The following is a 25329-nucleotide window of genomic DNA, read 5'->3' as shown; positions in this document are numbered from 1 at the left end:
ATACAGTAATGCAACCTTCTCCAGTTTTAGCATGAGTTTTGTCAAGTTTGTAGGCCACTGATGTCATACTAAAACTCAAGTTTTCACTCGCAATCCATGATGACAGGGGCTCCCTACCATGAGCCCTTCCCACCTCCCCCATCTGTCTCCCTCCCACCCCTCCAAGCAAAGCATGCAATTGGACTTTGAAGGGAAGTGAAGTACTATAATAGTGAAGGTTCCGAATTGTATATATACAATCACACAAATAGAGAAAATTTGCTATAGGCCTTCTGGGACATGAAATAGCCATAGTTGTTCAACAATATATGGCACCTGAGTTTTTTGTTGTATTTTTACACCTTGATATTATCAGAACAATTTCCTAACTAATTCTGTCTTTAAACTGCCCAAATGCAAATGTTCTTAAGAACATCTTTCTTTAACAAAAGTTTTATTGTTAGAGCTTGAATAAAATATGCAACTTGACTGCAAAGGATTGTTTAGATATACTACCTTAACTTCTTAAGTCTGTGCCTTCTTCTGCCCTTGCTGTGCAGTAATTTCCTTATTGAGAGGCCACTATGTGATGTACAAATAAATCTACCAAAAACCTATTCTGAAAATAAGTTTGTTAGTTTGGCACTTTTTTCCCCAGTATTTGCTTTTATTTCATAATTTGTGAAGCCCATGAAAATTTTTAAACACTCCTGTATTATCTCTATGCAGCCCAGAAATTCTTCACTTTGTGTTGTCAATGATCCTTCACACACTGTATCAGGACAATATATTACATGAACCATCGTCTCCCAAAGTTAGTTTATATTTGTATATATAAAGGCATATTTACTTCTTAGTTTTAAAGCAACATATCTTGCTAAACAACAGCACCTTTTATTACCAATTTCATCTTAGATACTGTGCTTGCTTATTTCATCAAATTCAAGTGCTTCTACAAAAGCTCAGACCCTGTGTATGCTCTTGTCAGCCTGTAATTTGTCCCATAACATTCTTGAATGTTTTGAAATATTTTTCAGTGGCTGCGTGTAAATTAAAACATTGACTTGAAAGAATAGTTTACACCTAGAATCATATACATTAATTTTCATCATAAATTAAGTAATTTCATTAATATCTTGTCTTGATAATTGAAGTTCCACCCGAACCCATTCTTCTTGCTTTCTGACATGCATGGTCTACTTGAACTTAAAACATGAACTTAATTATGAAGCCAACTGAATGAAACAAAAACCACTTCTTTCTGTGTTAGCATTTCTGCTGAGGTTTCACAACATGCTGCAATGAATGCTGTCAAGACCTGGTTACATATTACATATCACAGAGAATGCCAATATATACTCCCACACTGCTAAATGGCAGTTTTAAATTTAATGGTTGGTAAAACTGAAGTCAACACTCTCTCTTAGAAGTCAACTGATACTGATGAAATGGTGGTAACGTTAATGTGAGCAAAAGACTCACCATAGTCCGTACAATGTCTCATTTGGTGGTCTGTGCAATACCACTCTTCATTACAGCACTAACTGGGCACCTAGCATCTTTCTCTGAAGTACTCCTGATGATCTACCATACAATCAACAGCTTAATGGAACAGTTTATAGATTCAGGAATTCCTGCATCAGCGTCTTTTTGTTCTCTTTTACTGCACAATTGCGTTTTGCTCTCATAACCTGAAATGATGCATGTTTCTTAAGTGACAGTTTTCACTTTAACCTCTATGAGGAATCACGCCTATCTCTGATTTTGGAGCAGCATTCTTCACTCCACCAGGAATGGACTGTCTTCTCAGTTGTCCTGAAGACTTGGGAACAGATCATGCTGGTGACACAGTCCACATGTTCCTGGCCATTCTTATTTTCAAATAGAGCATCTAGTTTGCCTTGTTGCGTGCCCATCTTGACAGCTGTCTTTCAGCGTATGTTCTTCCGGAAGATGCACAAAAACTCAACATTGCGTACAGAGCCATATAATGCATTATGCATTAAAACTGCCACAGAAGAGAAAACAATGAGTAAACTGTGCAAGGTAACAGAAAAGACATTAACTGTGGAAGCTCTGTGTCAGCACAGAGCTACAGTCAAGAGAGTACATGATGATCCAACAATGTTAGAATGACTAGTGCGTTAGCTTCTTGGAAGGAATAGATGTCCATGTGCTGAGAATGTGTAGGCTGTAGGCAATCATCATATGCTATAGGTTGCCATCCAAGGTGCCCTTCCCCAAATGACCCACAATACTGGCAAAATTTTGACAAAAAGAAAAAGATGAGTCAAACTACAAAGTGAGGACTAGACTTTAATTTGCTGAAAGGGCAAATGAAGAAAGCAAAGGGAGCAATCTGATTCAGAAAGAATAGCTAGGTCTACATAACAATTTAACATTAGGTTCAACATAGTCTCGGATGAGAGTGTGCAGCGGGACACTACTCTGGGGGCTTTGAATAGGATCTTTGGTAGGATATCCCTCACCATGAGGAGAGGTAGTTGAAGCCCTGTTGAGGGATATATCTGAGCTTTTCAATGCCAGGGTGATACTGGGAAATCAGAAGAGTGCTAGTCGGTGGATGGTTAACAGTTTTGTTGATTTCAGAGGAGGAAATGGTGCAAGAGATTTGTTTATGGATGGGCTGGATAAGATATTGTCTCTCAGTAAAGGCTCTGGCAAACTTATCAGTATATTTTGACAATTTCTGCTTTCCGCTGCAGATGTGGGATCCACAGGAGGTGAGCCTGCAAGGAAGAGACTTTTTAACATGGAATGGGTGACAGCTGTCAAAGTGGAGATGCTGCTGGTGGCTGGTGCCCTTGATACAAACAGATGTCTTTATGGAGCCATCTGAAAAGTGGAGATCAACATCTAGGAAGGCGGTTCACTGAACTGAGAAGGACTGAATGAAGAGGATTTGGAAGTAGGTGTTATCATTATGGAAGAAAGAGCAAAGATTGTTCTTGCCATGAGTCCAGATCATGAAAATGTCATCAATGAAGGGTGTAGGGGTGTGAGTGTTAACTGATCAGGAAGGCTTCCTCCACATGCCATGCAAGTAGCCATGACAATACAACAGATCTGTTTACAGATTTGGTCTTCGAAAATGAAGTAATTGTGGATCAGGATGTGATTGGCTAGAAATATTAGGACACAGATGGTGGGTTTGGTGTCAAGAGGACATAGGGAAAGGTAGTGTTCCATGGTGACAAAGCCATGGGCATGGGGGATGTTGGTGTGGACAGGAGTGTAATGACCAACAATGTGATAATGGTATATGAACTGTGGAAAGGCAGTGAATGAAATGAGAGGTGTCTTGAATGTAGAATGGGATGTTATGAACAATAGTTTGATGAACAAAGGCAAAGGTTCATTCCATGGGAGCATTGTACACAGCCACAATGGGATGATAAGTGGGGAGACTTGGGGGTTGGGTTTGTGGAGTAGGTGAAAGACAGGAGTGCAGAGGGGGGGATTCTGGCACGGGGAGGGAGATGGATTTAGGTGTCAGATTTTGGGATGGACCTAACCTTGGGGAGTTGCTGGAGATCACAAACTTATGCAAGGGATCATGGTCATAAAGTTTGGATGCAAAGGTGTCAGGAAGTTGGCAAAAACCATCAGTCACACAGTCACTATGATTTATGACCACTAGTGCAGCCTTTATCTGTGAGAAGAATGATAAGGTCTGTATTGGTTTCAAGGTTATGGATAGCTGTGTTTCATAGGAGTGATGTTGGACTCACTGGGGAGGAATTTAGGAAAGGAAGATGAGGTCAGGTTAGAAGTATGGAACTTCTTAAAAGATTTCCAGGGGATGCGCGGCTGGAAAGGGAGGAGGATCATGGTTGGAACTATTTTAAGCAAGGTTCCATGTGTGGTTTCAGTTGGCTGTTGTCAGTTGGGTGCTTGGTAAAGAAATGTTTCCACTGTACAGAATAAGTAAAGGAAAGAAGGTCTTTTACATATCCAGCATGACTGAACTCAGGTTTTCAGCTAAAGATGAGGCCTTTATAAAGTACTGAGTCTTCGGCAGGGGCAGTGTTTTGACAGGAAGGTTAACAACAGTGTTATGGGATGGGTGTTCAGGAGCAGTGTGTTTCATGGAGGGTGGAAGAAGTTTTGGGGGATGTAGAAGGCATAGTAAGTCAGCAAGGCACGGTCCGGGAGGTATGACGAGTTGCTCTACCCTCTGAAATCCTTTCTTTTTTATTGTTCATCAACTGAGGCATCTTTTGTCAGACTACCTCACACTATCCCACAACGCCCACCTCTCACCACCTCCATTTGCCCAAGAACTGCAATCAATAACCAATAATCAGTGTCGCCACAGTTGTGGGATTATGTGTTTGGTGTCTTGTGTGTGAGCTCCAGTACTTTTGCTAGAAAAGGAACAAGAGCCTGAAAGCTAGTGTGATTACCGTTTTCTGTTACATGTGTCTATGCACTGCCCATCAGTTCACTATAGTTCAGTGGTTGCCTTTCCCTTGTTTGACAAGCTGTGTGCTAATTTTGTAAAGAGGCTCATTCTATAGAGCAAACGGGTGTACAGGTGGAGAATAGTTGAGAATGGTATTTGCCTTTGGCCCTCTCCTCACATACTCGTCCTATAATTCTCAAGAGCAGGGACATTATTACATTTAGGATGAATCTTCTGGAGACACATACATGGCTCTCACCAATGCCTGCAAATGAATTCTTAATCCACTAATATTCCACTGGAGTATGGGAGTCATTTACTGCTGAGATTTTTTTCCTTCTGTCCCTCTATCTTCCTGCCAAGGCTGTAAGTGTACAGTCTTCACAGTATTTAAGGTCAGACTGGTTGGTTCCCTCTGGCAGACATAATTCACTGCTTTTGCAGATGAGCCCCCCCTCATATTTGCCTGACAGCCCGTAACACCTCCGTTTATTTATCCCGACCTGATCTGATCGAATAGCAGCCCAATAATTATTATTAATGTGACCGTGTACCTGATGGAGCTGGCAATCGGAATTGACTGCTACGGAAGTTGTTACTTTCCAGTTCGTCCTTCTCAATACTGTAATAATGAAATGTCTGGTAACAAGAAAAACACCAACACAGTTTCACTAATTACGAACCTATATTCGTCTCAAAAACACAAAAAGGAGGAGACAGCCACTGCCTTCGTCATACATATCTAAATACGGCTAATCTCAGCACAGGCTTCTTCATTTTCCATTATCATCACACGCTAATCCATCACTGCATCCAACACTGCAATCCAACACTGCAATCCAAGGTGATGCCGGCGCGGTAGACGCGAAACCAAAATATCGGCACTCGAAATGTCACTGACCACTTCCGTAATGATACTTCTTCACTTTCCCGGTATTATTTCTAGTACAAAGGGGTCTAACCACGGCGAGGGCGACTCCCTTCTCCGTTAAAGCCTTGCATTACAACAACTAGCCTCCACACACCTCTACCCGCAACATGGCACTCCTCAACTCCACACTCGCTCTCACAACACGACACAATCGATTGTTCGCCCTATCGACCTGTGCCGAGTGCAAATTTATAGTAAGGGCCTACAGACCCCCTTACAAGCCCTAGCAGATTATGTTTAGAGGGTATGGGAGTCCCCTCCTTTCTGTTTCTAGGTACCGGTTTGCCATTATTCTTCCTGTGGTGACAGTGGTGGCAACGAACACTTTGCTACACTAACGGTTAGAAGCAAATTTTTATTGGATTGTTTAGGGTGCTGTCAGAGCTTGCCACAGCTAACCTGGTGGCCAGTGGAGTAGAAACAATGACAATACAGTGCAAAGGTAAGGACATGCCTCTGTGTTCGTGATACTATCTCGTGTCTATGGCTGCAACAGCTTTTGTTACAGCCACAAAGGCACGAACTTTCACCAGAGGGATTGCAAAGCTCACAGAGCATTAGGAAAATGCTCAAATGTTGATTGAAATTACAACAGTGCAAGTCTCATTGTCACTGAATAACCGATAGCCATCTCCTCCCCCCACCCCCACCCTTCCCTGACCACTCATATAGATAAATTTTCAACAGCTCTTGTACTGAGGTAGTACAAGGGCTGTTAAAAATTTACATTTTATTAGCAAATTTTTAACGGGGTTCTTAGTTCAGAAAATCCTCTTCATATTGAAACAGTCTGAAACATTGGATCAGAAAAACTCTTCAAGGAGAACATTGCTCCTGTTCATTTACTTGTATCTCAGAACAGCAGATGTTCTATGGATTTTACTTACGCGGTTGTCATCAGTGGTGAACCGTGTGAGACCTCTGCAGCTCTGCACCAGCTGAATGCCTGGCATGAGCCATCATGGATTCCACACGGTTGGCTGTTTCACGCAAAGCATCAGAAATTTCTGGCAGATCAGGCAGGTCAAGAGTAATGTGTGCCGATAAGCGTTTGTATACAGATGAGGGCTCTTTTTTGTTTCTGTTAAAAAGAAGTAAGACAGTGAATATAAATTCCTGTTCAATTAGAGAGAGAGAGAGAGAGAGAGCGAGAGAGAGATCAGTGTGTAGTTGCCAATGTCTTGTTAGTCAAGATTAACAAAGTAACAACAACCAAATCAGACATTTCAACAATTTCACATGAACAAACAAATGGGTTGCAATAGCATAGAACATTAATACACTTCCACATATTTCACTTTACAAAGAATATATGTTAATCTGAATGCAAATTTTCACACACACACACACACACACACACACACACACACACACACACACACACTACTATGTCCTAAGAAATACAGGCATCATTTATATCATGGTGTGGCTTACTGAGAACACATTTTAAAACTGTTCACATGTTGGCACTTTTAAAGACTCAATGTTATATGAGCAGTCAACTTCAGTGCAAACAAAGATCCTAAATGTGTCTGCAGAGCAGAGATGCAACTGGATGGCACTTTGTCTATAGACTTCACCAGCTCACCTGACTCCTTAATAGTGGACTGCATCCAGAGAATGCCATGCTGAACCATGCAGTCCAATAATGACTCATCTCTTCTGCAGTCCAACTGTCACACAGAAGACTTCACTTTGATCTCTGCAATTATCACAAATTTTTCCTAGACAGGAAGCCTTATGTGGAGTCCACACGAACTGGAGATATAGTTTGAGGAGAATTAATGGCTCTAGTGTTAAAATCTGATATTGACAGTTATAGCAAGGCTGTCCAAGGATGCAATGAAGCAACAGTTGGTTGACATAGTGATATCCTGTTTCTGATTGTGGAATTAGTAGTCACCGTCATCATCTTCAGTCCAAAGACTTGTCTGACGCAGTTCTCCATGCTACTCTATCCTGTGCAAGCCTCTACATCTCCGAGTAACTACTGCAGGAATAGATTAGTACAAATAGTCTAATTACAATCAAATCTCCATTCCCTAAGATAGACGCTAACTATCCTGCAAATGCAGGTTTTAGCCTGTTCGTGAAAATATTTAATGAAGAATCAGATTGTACCACAGTCCATGCGTACTACTCCTGTATGGACTGCAAACCGAGATAAGACTGATTAAAGTGCACATATAGAGATTCAAACATTCTACCTGCACAGGAATAGGAAGAAAAAATGGTTCAAATGGCTCTGAGCACTATGCGACTTAACTTCTGAGGTCATCAGTCGCCTAGAACTTAGAACTAATTAAACCTAACTAACCTAAGGACATCACACACATCCATGCCTGAGGCAGGATTCGAACCTGCGACCGTAGTGGTCACTCGGCTCCCGACTGTAGTGCCCAGAACCGCACAGCCACTCCGGCCAGCGGAACAGGAAGAAACCGTAGGACAGTGTTAGGCAGTCAAACAGGAATATTTTAGGACTTGCTGGCAGCCATGGTAGAGGATTATGGGGGTAAGGAACTTGAGCCTGGGAGTGTAGACAGTTGGAAGTTTTAGCAGGCATGGAGCATCGGTAAAGTGTGCAACTTGTATTTGCCGTAAAGCCATATTACAAAATATCAGATGGTTTTTTTGGAGCTCAGCATGGTTTCTGTTGAGAGTTTTGTTTACCCCCATGGACTCCCATGCTATCTTGCAATGCTAGATGTTTTTTGTTGTGAAACTTTGAAGTCACAGGTAGTAGTACAAAAACAAGCCAGTACCAGAGAATAATAATCGTGTATACGAAGGTTTATGATGAAGTCCACAAAAATCAGCAAGACAACACAACACAGAACTTGGTCTCAGCAACCTATCAGTGAGATGGATTACAAAGAATGCTCTTCACTACCATCCATGAAAGATGAAGGTTGTGCAAATACTCCTATTTCAAGACTACAATAACAGCATATGTTTTTGGCAAGTAATGTTAAATGTTGACAAAGAAAAGGAACAGAGAGTTCACACCTTATGGATGAGTGATGAAGCTCACTTCCACTTTAGTTTTTTTGACAACTAGCAGAACTTTCAAATACTGGTCTGAGGAAAACCTGCATCATCTTCATGAAACCCGCCTCCAGTCATGAAAAGTAACAGTAAGGAACAGTTTTGCACACAACACCCTACTTTTTTTGAAGATGGACATGTTAACATGGTTACAGTGAACTCCAGCCGTTATGTTGACATGCTAGTTACATTTTCTCTTCCTCAACTCAGTGCTTACGATTCAGGTGGAGTTTCTTTTAACAGGATGGTGCACCAAGCTATACCACTGCAGTGTCAGTAGATTTTCTTAGACTCACATTTACTGGTCATCTCATCAGCAGATATGATGATATTCCTTGATCTCATCGTTCACCAGATTTATAATCTCTTTGGTGTTACCCCAATTCCAAAGTTTTTCCAGTTTTTCAGGAAAAACATCCAAGAATCAGAGAAGATTTGAAGGAGTAAATTTAAAATAAGCAACAGTCTGCTGGATGTGCTAGGCCAATGTCATACGTGGATTCACACTCAGGTTCCGACAGTATGTGGGAAACCAAGGACATCATCTGAGTGATACCACATTCAAAACACAACTTTCTAGGTACACTTTTAATTTCCACTCTTGTACCAGCATACTAAATACATGTCAAACAAATAAAAGATTTAAATTTCCAGCTTGAGATACTTTTTTTAAAGTCTTCCCCTTTGGCTGCCTCACCCTGTGTGTGATACAATTTTAAGCTCTACTGCCACCCACTTCACAGTTGTGAATGTGGATGGTAGATGTAAATGAGGATAAAATAATGGAAGCAGAAAAAGTTATTGCCTAATGACATAATATTAAACATTACACATAAATGTTGACACTGTAGTCTTTTCTTGTAAGATTCAACAACTATTTATTGCATTTGATTGAAGCAATCACATTATGGAATCAGTAAAACTGTGTCCTTTGATAAGTTCTATCCTTTATTGCCTTTATGGGATCAGGAAACTTAATGTACAACCTAATACTCAACATGTTCACAATGTTCTTGAGTGATGGTCTTATTTACTCTTAGTATGTGTAAGGTCTTGCCTATTCTTGTGCAGTATGGGTAGAAAACATAAAGCAACAACTATTTTACAAATTAATGACCTCTGAATGGGTTTGTGTGGTGACCGTTTCAGTGCACACACATCGCTCTCTGAACACTGTGAGGTTATTCAATACTGTGGATTGCTTGTAGCTGGTTAGCACAGCTTGTTTTGGTGTGAAGCATTCTATATGTATTTGCTTAACACATTTATTTACGAGGGTAGCAACTACATAGTTGATAGGCATCTCAAAACAGATAAAGCAGATGTTAGCTGAGTAGGATAAACAACTGTAAAGATTGAGGAGAGGAGGGGGCAGGGGAGGGGGGACAAAGAATGAACTATGGTACAGAAGAAGAAAAGACCTATTTCCATAGATTTCAAGGCAGAAACAAGAACACATAATCCAAAAAGAAAGTGCTTTTCTGCTTTAATATAGAGGAGGAGCTGGCTAATGATGCCAAGAGGAAGGTAAACAGTTTGAGGAAATTTTAGAACAGAAATTCAATATCTGGCACAATAAGGAGATCTGAACAGTCAATCAGTTGGCATTCACATCTCTGGAGAAAGAAAGCAAGACACACAGACTGAAGTGTTATAAATATTGCTGGTAGCACAGTTGTTACCTTTTCCACCTGAGCAACTACAGGAAAAAATTGTATTTTAAAATTTAAATGTATTTATGATAATTACAATTCAATATATCCATTGGACATGTGAAGTAATGTGTCTTTCATTTGAGGCAAACTTCTGCAGTGCCACACAACTCCACCATTTAGCCAACAACTAGTGACCGTGAAAAGATGGCAGTTATATTATCAAGATTTTCTGTAACTATTACTGTACAAATAATATGTTTATAGTCTTTAACTCTGCAATATGATATGCTGTTGTTGTGGTCTTCAGTCCTGACTGGTTTGATGCAGCTCTCCATGCTACTCTATCCTGTGCAAGCTTCTTCATCTCCCAGTACCTACTGCAGCCTACATCCTTCTGAATCTACTTAGTGTATTCATCTCTTGGTCTCCCTCTATGATTTTTACCCTCCATGCTGCCCTCCAACATTAAATTGGTGATCCCTTGATGCCTCAAAAAATGTCCTACCAACCGATCCCTTCTTCTAGTCAAGCTGTGCCACAAACTCCTCTTCTCCCCAATCATATTCAATACCTCTTCATTAGTTATGTGACCTACCCATCTTATCTTCAGCATTCTTCTATAGCACCACATTTCGAAAGCTTCTATTCTCTTCTTGTCCAAACTATTTATCGTCCATGTTTCACTTCCATACATGGCTACACTCCATACAAATACGTTCAGAAATGACTTCCTGACACTTAAATCTATACTCGATGTTAACAAATTTTTCTTCTTCAGAAATGCTTTCCTCGCCATTGCCAGTCTACATTTTATATCCTCTCTACTTCAACAACCATCAGTTATTTTGCTCCCCAAATAGCAAAACTCCTTTAGTATTTTAAGTGTCTCATTTCCTAATCTAATTCCCTCAGCAACACCCGACTTAATTCGACTACATTCCATTATCCTCATTTTGCTTTTGTTGATTTTCATCTTATATCATCCTTTCAAGACACTATCCATTCCGTTCAACTGCTCTTCCAAGTCATTTGCTGTCTCTGACAGAATTACAATGTCATCAGCGAACCTTAAAGTTTTTATTTCCTCTCCATGGATTTTAATACCTACTCCGAATTTTTCTTTTGTCTCCTTTACTGCTTGCTCAATATACAGATTGAATAACATCGGCGAGAGGCTACAACCCTGTCTCACTCCGTTCCCAACCAATGCTTCCCTTTCATGCCCCTCGACTATATATATGATATAAAGAAGAAAATTAGTATTTGTTTACCTGTTGAAAGATGTAAGAAGATCCCTGTGTCAGCTGTTGAAGAGCCATTTCAAATAATGCGCATGACAGACAACCAAAAACAAGAAACCAAACTTTAAGCACAAAAATATTCCAAGTGACTTCATTAGTTGCTTGTGTGAACCCAAGCTGCAAAATTAGACCGAATAATATAACGTGGATGCAGAATCTTGCAAGTGTCAGTCATAATAAATGTGGAGGAGAAGGAGATTTGTGTTTAACGTCCCATCGACAACAAGGTCATTAGAGACAGAACACAAGCTCTGATTGGGGAAGGAAATCGGCTGTGCCCTTTCAAAGGATCCATCCTGGCATTTGTCTGAAACGATTTAGGGAAATCACAGAAAACCTAAATCAGGATGGCCGGAGACGGGTTTGAACTGTCATCCTCCCGAATGTGAGTCCAGTCAGCCAACCACTGCGCCACATCGCTCGGTAACGTGTGTTAGAAACTTTCTCTAACATATGCACTGCCACTGAACCAAATCTAAAATGTGTGAAAATTATTATTTGTATGTTTTGGTACTGTCCAACATTTCGTTTTGGTGCCAATACATAAAATTATACAGCAGCTAATGATTTCAGTGACTCTCAGAAAATTCCCAGAAAACCAGCATTTCGTCAAACTGTAGCCTGCGATGACAGAAACCAATTAAAATTTTGCAATATTTAAGACATTTTCCACAATCATAGTATTATTAATCATCATTGTCATTGTCACCACCACCACCACCACCACCACCACCAGAATTTTCTGTAGTGCATGCCAGAATATGACAATATCAAACAGGAAACAATTTCCTGGTGTTCTGTAAATTATCGATTCGATCATGGACCAGCTTTTTGTTTTGTAGGTCATCAGCAGGTGATAACATCACAATGATAAATGGCATGTGGCTCACATAGATATTATTGATACAGGTGATGCATAAAATGAGATACAGAGCATTTACCAAGGAAAGTACTACATTTCACATTACACAGAAATTATTACATTTTACAAAAATGGAAAAATGAAGTTTTCTTTGGGACTTCTTAGATATAACATCAGATGACAACAAAGTTAAATTTACTGTCGTAATCTGACATTTGCTAAATGAAACCAAATTTAATGGGTGGGGGTGAAAATTCTGTTAGGTTCATTTAAAACTAAGCTGTCATTCTGTGTCAAATGTTTAACAACTTCAAGTATTTATGGTAGTGCCATCATTCTGTTTTTCTTAATAGTAGGTAAAATTTCACAACCCACATCATATGGATCATTTTCTGTAAAAAGTGCTTCCACTTAAGTTGAATCCATTTTTTCCAAATTTCCTCTCTCTCTCATGTTTTGCTACCTTAACTGCTACAGCTCTGTCTAAATGACTGACATGTACTTTTGCAGTGTTCGCATGTGATTTTACTCTGAGCTAAAAGTATAATTTTGCCTTTACTACTGAATAATAATTTAGATATGCTGCTGCCATTATAAAATGCATGTGTGCAACAGTGGGACTAACTCTTTAGGACTGTTATCTGAAATTTAGCTAACATACAGAATGGTGCACCAGGTCTTTTAACTACTGACTGGCTCCAGTATACAAAAGTGGTGTGCTCTTACATATTTTATTTTCCAGAATATTATCAATCACATCACAGCTAGAATAAATTAGTGAAAGTGATAAACTTGATAGTCTGTAATTCTGTTTGAAAGGAAGGTTGTAATGTAACTGATATGCACCATACAATGGAAAACTGCTGCACATTTATGGTGGGAGTGGTGGGAGCTTCCAGGGATTACAGTACATGTTTTTCTTTAAATGCTAAATAAGTGTTTCTTTGAGCTAACAACAACATGGAAAGGATAGATTTCTATTCAGCACATGGCAGAGACACACTGAAAAGAATACTCACAATATTTAAGCTTTTGGACAAAGTTCTTCCTCAGAAGTTGAATCCTCACACATTCACACACACAAAAAAACTCACATACACAAAGATACTGTCTCCAGCTGCTAGGCCCTGACTGCAACTGCTTCTAAGCTAATACCTATAGACACTGCCCCATAATTTGGAGTAAAGTAAAATTATCATTTGCACAATATTGAGACTCTTATGGGCTGTAATTGTGACTAGGATATCTACAAGTTTGTTACAAGACAGCAACATCACTGACTGGGCAGAAGGTGACATTTTGATTTGTATAGATCTGCTTCTCATTTTATCTACTGAGGAGCCTCCACTATAGTTGTCTTTGAATTGTCTTATGAAGAATAATGGTTTTATGTTAAGAAAGCGGTCTCTTCTGGTTCAGATCAAGTAATGTGGTTGGTACACATCTCCTTGTTTGTTCAACTGATTTTCCTCCCATGATGTACCTAAGGCAGCAAATACCTTGGTATTGTACCTCTGAATTTTATCAATCTGATAAGTCAAGTGATACTGATGGGGGTGTATGATCACCAGTTTCAGGCAGTTTGAGTCTCTTCACTGGGCACTGTGCAGCTCAGCACCATCTATTACAACTGGAGTTAGCCCATGGACACCACACTGCCACAGCAAAGGATGTCTCACAGGATAACCCTTGCAAGGAGTACCTATATTTCAAATATTATGAGCACATACTGCTATGAATTATGTGTAGCTGACAGCTCTGATCACTGTTTGGTTTGGGGACTAAAGATGTGATTTGCCTAAATCGCTCCAAACAAATTCCAGAATGGTCCTTTTGAAAGGGCACGGCTGATTTCCTTCCCAGCTTATGCTCCATCTCTAATGACCTCAGTGTCGACAGGACATTACACCCCGTGTTCCTTCCTTCTTCCTTTTTACTACATATGTAAAGGTCCTTGACAACTCTCCCCTCTTCCCAAAATTGGCCAACTGTTGTGTTCAGTTTTGGACATGTGAGCATATCTCACAAACAAAGGGAATAAGGACATATTGAGTAATTGGTGGCATGTGTGCCACAACACGTGACCTTCTCCAAGCAGCCTACACTACTGACAACAAAATTCTGGAAAGTGAAAGGTCAAACCTACTAACATGAGCAGACGTGATTAGTCAAAAGTGGTTATAAGCTGAGTGATAAGGGATTAGAGAAGTGACAAAAATCTTAATTCTTGCATAGACTCAGTCCACATCAAAATACCCATTCTGGTATAAGAGATTGGAGATGAAAGTTATGAGAAAAGAGAGGATAAGGAGGGGGCGGGGGAGAGAATTGCGGCACAAGGGAAGATAAAATTCCTCAATGACTCAGGGCCCATCCACACGCTCATGGAAGAAAAATGAGCCTTCTGGCATGTTTATTCAAAAATTGCAGGTCCACAGTTGCTTACTGAAACAAAGCCACTTTATTGTATTTCTAATACCAAAGAAGAAGAAAGGCAGTTCCTTTTACAAAAGGTATTTACTGAGTTTCTAAAAGCAAATATCTTTTTCTTTTGCAAACATTTGTATCCATGCACAATTTACTTTCTGTCATTCAGATTTTTAAGATGCAATCACATACATAGTTTTCATATGATACATACTAAATTCAGTATAACTTGGTTGCATATAAATGAAAACCTGCCAATTTTTAATTTTCAATCATGAGTCTTAATTTCAGACAACCTATGGTCAATTCAACAGGTGCTCCAAATCACCTCTTCTGGCTGCTGTACTCGGAAAACACCATAGTTCCTGCAATATTAGGATGCCACAAGCATTACTAGGTCATAATCAAAGACATGTGCCTAGAAAACCTACTACAATCACCATTTTATTTATACAGGGTGCATTCCCTAAAGCTTGCACTGCAAATATTATGGAAGTGGAAAGTGCTATTGACATGCGGTTTTCACATAATGGACTGGTAGTCAGAGGTTTATACTCTTAGCCAGTCAACAGAGTGTAATAATTCTTAGAAAGTGTATTTTTTGTGCAAACATACACTTTTTTTTAAATGGAACAATGTCTGTTGACATTAACAAACTAAAAGCAGGTAAATCAGAATGTCAGTGGTGTTTGTTGCAGGAGTCTAGTGTGAGTCGTTTACTGGATATTGTATTTTGAGAAGTTCCCACACCGACACTTGTACACGACCTGTGGTAGTGCACACTAAAGAACAATACAAGTGTATACACTAATTATATGTTCTGACCAGTAATAAGACAACTGACCATTGCAGGATGAGTTCAAAATTACCACTGGCAGTGGCAATACATGCTTCCACTGCTGCACACATTCTAGCATTTCAGCAGAGATGTCCAAGCAGGCTGCAGTAATAAACCATTGTATATCATCAGGTGTAGTTGGTATGTCCTAGTAGACACATCTTTCAGCTTTCCCCACAGAAAAAAAGGCTACAGACATCAAATCAGGGGAACAGGCCGGCCACCGTATAGTTCTTCTGCATCAAATCACATGATTTGGAAACAATTTGTGAAGATATGCAATAGAACTTTGTGCACTATAGGCTGGACATGCATCATGTTGGTACCACAGGTTCCTCCCAGTCTGGAGAGGAATGTCCTCTAGCATCTGTGCAAGATGGTCTGTTAGGAGACTGCAATACTTGTGCATGTTCAGTGTTCTTTCTACGAAAAATGGGCTTATGAGTGATGGTTGACTATCTCACACCACATTTTTACATTCCATGGATGCTGACGTTCCACCTGATGAAGCCTTCAGAGACTGTCAACAGACCAACAGGGCATGTTTTGGCGGTTTACTTGGCCATGAGTGGTAAATATGGCTTTGTCTATAAACAAAATATATGATGCATCTGGAGTATCCTGTGTTAATGCCCATGCACAGAAGTTAATATGATTCTCATAATCATTTCCATGCAGCTCTTGATGGAGAGGATGTGACAGGGATGGAACCTATGTTGATTGAATATGCTTTGGTCACTTGCCTTACTCATGCCACTTCCTCGTTCAATTGTGTGAGAGCTAATGTGCAGATCAACTGCAATAGCAGCAAAAACACTTGTTTCCTTCTGTTACATTGTCTAGGTGTTACATTACCACTTTCACGTAACTGGTTGAAGAGGTTGATAAATAAGTGCTGAAATGGTCGATGTCTATTGGGTATCTTGCCACAAACACCATACGAGAACGAACTGTATTCTTCCTACAGTCTCGATACACCATGTACACGTCAGCTTTTTCTGCATTGGAAAATTCCATCGTCGACTCACAACATACTGTTTGGACTGTCACAAACTAACTGATTAGCAAGCTACAGTGCACACAAGGAACACACAAGCACACTGTAAGCAAAAATAACAACACTGTACCTAGCAACTATGCAGACTGAATGGCACAAGAAAGCATCCATGCGGAAATTTCTCAAAATCCAATATCTTGTAAATGACTTGCACTAGAATCCTGCAACAACCACCACTGACATTCTAATTTACCCTACTTTTTGTTTGTTGATGTGAACAGGCATTGCTTCATCAATAGATGTATTGGGAAAATTCTTAAAATCTTTTGTCCAACTGTGATATCCAGTGAAGACATCTAGAATCAAACAATAGACAAAACTATCACCATGCAAAGACAGGATGTTTGCATAAAAAATACACTTCATGAGTATTATTACAATCTGTTTATTGGCTAACAGCCTGACTAACAATCCATTCTGTGAAAACCACATATCAATAGTACTTTCCATTTCCACAATATTTGTAGTGCAGGGTTAAGGTGCTTCACCCTGTATACACCACACACTATAGTCTACAAACTCCGCATTTCACTCACAGCTCAAGGTTTTCCGACACTGATGCATTCTGCTCCTTACTCCTCTATAAATAGCAATTCATGATTGATAACATTTGAAGGTAAAATTCTGTGCATTACTACAAGCACCTGTGGCATTGGCATCCTCAGAAGTCAAGAATATCTGCACTATTGGTATGTCTCATTAGAATCACATGCAGTAATTATTCTGTGATAAGGCTGCTGTCAAATGGAGGTAAAAAACGAGCAAGCTGGTTCTATATGTAACCATTCTTGTACAGATAAGGTAAATATGCTTTGAGTCATTATTGATCAATCAAAAGAACTCATCACTAGTCTATAGATTCTCTTTGTAGACTTTGAAACGGCTTTTGACTACATTAAAGGAAGTCATATGTGGAAACATTTGAGAAAGTATGTGATATCAGATAAACTTTTATAAGTTACCATAGAGATTTACAACTATACATACTGAGTCATTCACAAGGGTAAAGTTACAGAACCCTTTCCAGTTAAGCCTGAATTTCGCATAGGATGTGTTTTATTTCCAACTATATTTTTACCAGTGCTGGATGAAGTAAAAAGGAAAAGTGGTGGAGAAGAAGAGAGGGATACAAGCGGAACTGGCTGAGCAGTTCAAATATCTTGATTTTGCTGGCGACATCTGCATCTTCTCACAGAACCACGGTAACTAAAAGGAAAGCTGCAGGACCTTGAACACGAAGCCAAGATTGTTGGTCTGAAAGTTAATTATGTCAAATGAAGATTATGAAAATCAGAACATGACATATGGGAAAGCTGAGACTGAATCAGGATGTTGTAAAGGTAAATGAGTTCCCATATCTTGTGAGCGTAGTTACTGAAGGGGGGCGGGGGGAGGGAGGGGGCCAGTTGCCGATGCCAGATCAAAAATCCAAAAGGCGAATGGGACTTCCATCCAGCTGTATCCACGCTGGAGGGCACTAGATGTTTCCATAACAACTAAATTCCTAATAATTAGAACAAACATGAAAGCAGTGCTTCTGTATGGATGTGAAACTTGGAAGATTACCCCTACAATCGCCAAGAGTCTGCAAGTCTTCCTCAATAGATGTCTTGAGATAACTCTTAAAATCTTTTGGCCAAATGTGGTATCTGATGAAGACATTTGGAACTGAACAAGAGACAAATTTATCACCATCCAAAACCAGGATGTTCTGTAGAGACCAGCTCTTCGCTGGAACCTACAGGGTAAAAGGAAACAAGGAAAACCAAGGACATCATGGAAGAGGACACTGGAGGATGAGGCCAAAACAGAGAGGAAAGCTTTTACAGTCATTGAATCAATAGGAAATTCACTTGAGAAAATTATAAAATTAGGATACTTACCAGCAAGCTAGTACTCATCTTCAAGGAAAAAATTTGTAATTCAGCTGATAGACAATGCATATTAAAGGTCAGGGAAGTATTCTACTTTTCATAACTACTATTTCCTGCCTCTGAGAGGAAAGAGGAACCCACCTGTTGTGAGGACAAGAATGGACAAACCATCCACTCTCTTGATGCCTGGTCCTTCATCTTTGTGCTCAATCCTCACAACAGATGGTATCTTCTCATACTGGTGTTTGAGAGATGTTCCTTTCTAAACTTCCCCAACCTATCCCCCTCTTTACGCTATTTATCATTAATATAAAGTGGAACAATCTTCATCAGTATTACAGTACAAGGAATGGCTTTGTTTACGATAAGTCTGCAATGAAACAAACAAGTGGTCAGATCATGTTGTTGAAGATGGTATATCAATGCCTGTATGCCCTACTTCTTCACACATGCTTATGTTCTTTGCACTGTCTCCAAAATCTGGATGCACTACAGCACACCACCCAAGTAGTCACGAAGCTAAGCGTGAAACAATGCAGATAAGGTCACGTGCAACACCTTATTTTTACACTATTACAAAAATATAATCCACAATCAATTGTGTACCAATTCATATCTTTGTATTTAATAAGGGTATGTTAGACTGAGCAAATAATTTGAAGTGCACTTTTCTCATCCTGCAGGACAATTATGCAAAATTCAAGAGTTTTGTATGGTATTTTCTTCCAAATACTACTATATAAGTTAACTAATGACTATCTACATGCCAATAATTGCTATTTCTGCACACTTCAAAAGTCAGACACTCTGTGCGACAACCATCACAGATTGGTGATCTAATTGCAGAATGGCCAAGGGTTCCAAGGATGTCATCTGGTTTGTGAACTGTCCACCAGATTGCTGATATCTAATTTTAACAGTTATATCTATTGTGGGATATTAACTGCACACTCTTAATGTGATGTTATACAATGAAGACTCCAGTAATCATAACAGACACTGAACTGTCAAAATCAACATAATGAGTTCAGTGGGGAAAAGATTCTACTAATTAGCCTTAGGGCAAACCTGCATGGAAAATGTAGACATTAAGCATAGAGCTGTATAGAATGCTAATGACAAATGATACATGAAGATAACCTTAATGGAAGAATGCTTGAACTGAAGGCTCTCATTCAGACATATATTAATTCAGGTAACAACCTCACTAAATCTGTTTCTCAAGCAGTCATTTGTAAGTTTCATTTAATTCAGCTACTTGGGGTTTTTCATAATACCACAAAAATTAGCATACAATGTGTATCTGATATTCAGTACAAACATTTGCAAATGTCTATTATAAACTACAAGTAAAATTAATCATCAGAAAATCTGTTCAAATGATGTTCCTACACAACGTGTGCCGTTTTTTGTAAAAGCGCCAACTGTATCATTTTGATACACTCCGCAGAACAAGCAGGCAGCCTACTCAGAGTACTCAGAATGGCCACTAGGTGTCAGGAGCAGTCAGTAAAAGTGTGTTTTGGACGAGTAAGCATGGCTTCAAGAGAGAAAGGTTAGTATTTTTAATTCATCATTTATTTACTTCTAAAGCAGTACTAAAATATTGTTACCTGTTCCCTGACTAAAATTCTACCAAAGAAAGTGACGTGAAAGACAAATTTACTTCTGAAAAATCATATTTTAGTAGATGTATCATGCCTGTGAGCAAATAGCGGTCAGCTACATTTTATATTGTTCATTCATTGTTTCAAGATTATTTTATTATTTTTAGTGCGCATTTCACAACTTTAGTAATGGGATAGGCATTTCCAACGCTTTCTATACAAATGAAACTTTGCAAATGTGATTTAAAAATGAAGATTTTATTGACAGGTCTATCTATTCAGAAATAGCTCAGCTTCTGGATGAAATCTTTGACGCTAATTGTTCTGACATTGAAATTCATGACAATGGTGATGGTAATGATGGTGATGATGCTGAAGTTCACATTCAGGGATCGCAACTGACAACATCTAAGAAAATGATGAAGTTTCAGACAGTGAAAGTTCAGTAGTGCCAACACAAGCTCATGAAACTCCGTAACCTAAAGATACAACACAATGCTGGTGCCACACAACAGAGTACATAATGATTTTAGTAGTTTTAATAGGCATGAATGTTAATTATTGCAAAACAATCGTTTTTAAGAAGTACTTTTTTTTTTGTATTTTAGATTTTCGCCCAGTATCTCAACAGCCACAACGTCAACATCATCAAGTTCTGATGTAGAATCTGTCAGTACAAGCATTAGGAAACCATCTGAATATTTTAATAAGTATTTAAATGAAGATTTCTTCAGTAATATGGTAGAAAAAAACAAACATGAAGCATGTTTCATCACATGGAAAATCTCCCAACACCACCCCGGATGAGATCAAGAAATACTGGGCTGCAAGTATTGTGATTTCGCTTCTTGGTTTTTCTAAGCTTAGGATGTGTTGGGAACAACATACTAGATATCCAATGGTTGCAGAAAATGTCAGCAGAGATTGTTTCTGCTGCCTTAGAGCATCTCTCTACGTTGTTGATGACAATGCTGTCAGTGACAGTGAAAAAACGACTGACAGACACTGGAAAGTAAGACCAATGTTGTCAATGATTAGAAAAGCATGTATGCGACATCCTCATCCAAAAATGTTTTTTTTTGACGAACAAATGGTGCCGTTCCATGGGCAAGTCCGCATGAAACAACATGTTAGAAGAAAACCTCAACCTGTGGGCCTGAAAAATTTTGTAATGGATTCACCAAGTGGACTAACCTTTCATTTTTTTATGTATGAGGGAGGACAGAGACCAATTAATTCAGAGATGACACCTATGCCTGAAAAATTAGATATTGGAGGGAAAGTTGTATTGAAGTTGTTTGATACATTGTCAGCAGGAACGACGGTTTTCATGGACTAATATTTCACTTCTTTGCCTCTTCTGAGTTCTCTCATCCATCACAGAGCAATTCGAGCATGTAGAACAATTATTACCTCAAGGATACCAAAAAGCATTGGCTGGAAAAAAGATGGGACTTCTCAAACGTAAGGGAAGAGAAAGTTTCGACCAAGTGGTGAGAGGTTATGATGCAATTGTAATTATAAAATGGCACGATAATCGCGCCATTCATTTCGCTTCTATCTACTGTGGGGGAAATCCTGTGGAAACCTGTTGAAGGTGGAGCAATCAGCAAGGTCAGTACACAGAGATTCCTCACCCTTTTGCTGTAACGGTGTATGACTCTCACATGGGCAGTGTGGACCTTATGGACAGGGTCATTAGCAAATATGCCATGAGAGGTAGAACAAAGAAGTTGACAATGAGGGTACTGCACCATTTTTCTGATTTTGCTATTGCTGCGTCATATATTGAATATAAGAATGCTGCACTTGAAGAGAAATGGCAAAGGAAACAAATATTATCTTATTTCTCCTTCAAGATGGTTATTGCTGAAAATCTGATGTTCAGCACCACCGAAAGAAACACAAACAACCTAGTTAGATATGAAAAGTAAGGTGATGAAGAGGAAAGTGAAGAAAGGGGAGAGGACAATGAAAAGAAGAGAAGATTAGTTCAGACAGTACCACCAATGGCCAAAAGATACAAATGTGCTTTGCACATGCCAGAAATGGGTACCAAAAAAAGAACAGATCAAGGTGCAGAGGAACAGGTTGTTCAAAGCTAATGAATGTGAGATGTTCTGAATGTATGGTGCTTTTGTGCTCTATTTCGGAAAGAAACTGTTTCAAAAAGTTTCATACTTCATAAGAATATCCTGAAACATTTTTAAAAATTTGTAAAAAGTTTTTGTAATTTTTTATTATATTTTTAACAATTTATATTTCAACAAGAACAAATAATAAGACAATTGTAACAATTTTGTGCATTTTCTAGCATGAGGAGGACTGTATGTCATGCAAATAAGCAAAAATAAAGTAACATTTATTTCTTCACTGTGTGGCTATTGTCTTGTTAGCAACCCAATGCATCGTATATGATAAATGGCCTGCAACAACGTGTAAATATATAAAAAAAGTTATTCATGAATATTTTACGATCAGTGGTGCCAACCAACACATTAAAGCTTGTTTTGTTCAGTTTAATGTATAACTCTGACTTCAGGTCTCTAAAGGTTAATTGAAGAGTACCGATACAAACAAAATTTCATTTTTGGAAATCTTTTCTTTTTTTTTTTTTCATAATTTTGTTAAACACTGTTCACAATGGAGTCAAAGGAAATGGCCATTGCTAAAAACTCATTACAAAATGCAATATACCAAGATGTCAGAAATCTGAGCTCGGCTACAGTTGAAAGTTAATGTGCCAACTCATGGCTGGCCGATGGCTACCAAAACAACCAGGTTGGTGTCCCACTATTAAAAAATAATGACACTGGTAATATAACTAATCATGATGTCACTTTTATGATGCTTGATAAGACAATTTTTCAGGTCTCACCAGAAAACATTTTTTCAATTAGTGAAACTAAAGGGCACGAGAGCAAAAATTCCTTTGATTATTTGCTCACGACGTCGCAAACACAAGAACAGGAAAAATTTCACAAAAGCAATGCAAATACTAGTGAGACACATACTTTGACACAGCTCATGCAACTAATAACACAACAGTTTGCACAGCAAAACCATGCATTTAAAGATTTCAAGAATTGCATTAGTCAACAGTTCAATGAGGTGAGCAAAACTATACGCACTGAATTATCTGGCAAATTATACAGTAAGTTAACAGAGCTCAGTAAACAACTAAAGCAAGCAATAATTACTGACATGTCCCAAAATATAAATACACTAACGGAAAAAGTAACATCCCTAGACTATAAACAAGAACAACTAGCAGGTGAGTTACAAAACATTAGTGAAGCATATTCTCAAATCCAGGAGACACAAGTGACAAACGCAGTCAGCGAGATGCAAGACATATGCAAAAACCTATCTACAGAAACATACAAGTTGAGTCAAAGAGTAGATCAGTTACGTTTAGAGTCAGAATTTACCAAAAAACAGAGAGATAAGTTATGTGCAGATGTAAAGGAAATAACTGAAAAATCTGAAGCCGGGATGCTGGATAAGGGCAGCATCCTTGCTGAAAAGGTAGTGTCAGAAAGCAAAATTTATGTAGATACTGTAGAAGCAGCTCTGAAAGAGAAAGAAAGTGAACTTCTAGCTAAAATTGATTCAGCTTTAAAGGAAGCAGAGGATAGGTTACGAGGCAGTGACGCTAAAACTACTGGCATTCCAAAACATAAGACAAAAAACAAACCTATGCTTTTAGAGAAGTTAGATACCTTCACTGGTTGCCCACAATATGAGGTTATCCCACTGAAGAAAAATAGCAATGGTTGCATAATGCAACAACACTTGCCAGCAATTTCACCTGTCGAGTAAGCGCAGTTGCCATGCGCTACGCCATGAGCGAGCATTAAAATGCCTGTCACTGACAGCGCAGCATGTTTGTCAACATTACTTGCAGATGAGGGATTATTTAGGCATCGGCAATTTCCGATATTTACTTCTGAAGGGAAAAGAACACACCCTGTAGTCTTCATAGAGCACTTTGAAATGTTTTACCTCATACCTGGACCGAAGCCCAGAAAATTAGATTTGTTGTTGAATATACACAGGGTGACATTCTGCTATGGGCTACGGACATGGCAGAATGTTGCCACTATTATGAACAGTTTGAGACAGCATTTCTGGATAATTATTGGTCTGAGACCATACAAGAGAGGCTCAGATGTGAAGTATTCAACCTGGCTCCTTTCAGTAGCAAGTATGGAAGCTTAAAGGGCTATTTTGAAAAATATTTGAATAAAACCATATACTGTATGAACCCGGTAACTCAAGAAGACATACTGAAAATTTTAAAGAGCTATCTTCCTGCCCACATTAAGGAAAAACTCATTACCATCCCGGAACATGACACTGAATACTTTCTATCTGTACTGGACTCAATAGATTTGATATACGAAGAGATACTAGTACAACCCAAGCCTGTTAATATGCCGACAGCGACAGAGAGATTTTCAGCCTAACAAGTAAACAACAGATTCATAGTACAATGCGGATGGCAACCTTACCCCCACACAGACCTATGGTAATGGTAATTGTAATCATAATGGCAATGGAGAAAACCCTAAATCCAAAGGTGGATATAAAAGAAATGGGCAAAGATTTAGAAAAAACAACTACAATGAGCGAGTAGTGTATGGCCAGCTTGTACAATATTTACAGACACAATCTACCGGCATTAATTAGTCGATCACTTGGCAAATGCAAAACAATAACAGACTTTTGAATAACACATAGACAGCATAATTAGGCCACCAAAGTAACACACATATGCCAAACAACATGCATAGGCAAAAAGAATTTCAGTCCAGTGCCTCTCCGGATACTAATTGGTATAATCAAACACCAACATAGTGGAAGTTACGCCCAACCCAGAGACTGATGCCACCACGATGCCGGAAAACTTGAACCAGTCACGGTAGGCCCCCGTTCTGTGAACTTGGAGGGGAGTTGGGGCACGAGCTTGATTGTCACTTGCTTTATCAGATACGATCATGATAATGATGTGAGAGATGATCTGTATCAAAGTAATGAGGGTACGCAGAAAAACTGGACAGAGGGCAAGGTCAAATATTGTGCTTGACACAGGTGCTATAACTGATTTGATGTCACAGGGATTCTTTCAAGAATTGAAGACACGTGGACATATACCCACACTGCCAGTGCAAAATTGCGAAGTACAAACTATCACTGGTCATAAATCGAAAGGAGTCAAGATGCAAGCCTTAATTCCCATACAATTAGGTCAGTATTCTGTATGATGCAATTTTTTGATAGTAGAGAAATTAATATTTGGTTGTTTAATTGGTATGGATACA

The 25329-nt window shown here is 39.0% G+C and overlaps 1 protein-coding gene across 1 annotated transcript in view; it reads right to left on the bottom strand.

Annotated features, from left to right (window-relative positions):
- Positions 1–25329, bottom strand: part of LOC126263674 (BLOC-1-related complex subunit 8 homolog) — a 112279-nt gene that overhangs the window by 7778 nt on the left and 79172 nt on the right. Inside the window, exon 4 of the mRNA XM_049960790.1 lies at positions 6224–6417. Coding sequence (XP_049816747.1) covers positions 6234–6417 — 184 coding nt within the window. The 3' untranslated portion in view covers positions 6224–6233. The remainder of the gene's footprint in view (positions 1–6223; positions 6418–25329) is intronic.

The sequence above is a fragment of the Schistocerca nitens genome, chromosome 6 (assembly GCF_023898315.1).
Source record: "Schistocerca nitens isolate TAMUIC-IGC-003100 chromosome 6, iqSchNite1.1, whole genome shotgun sequence".
NCBI lineage: Eukaryota > Metazoa > Arthropoda > Insecta > Orthoptera > Acrididae > Schistocerca > Schistocerca nitens.
This window is presented reverse-complemented; position numbering and strand designations above follow the sequence as displayed.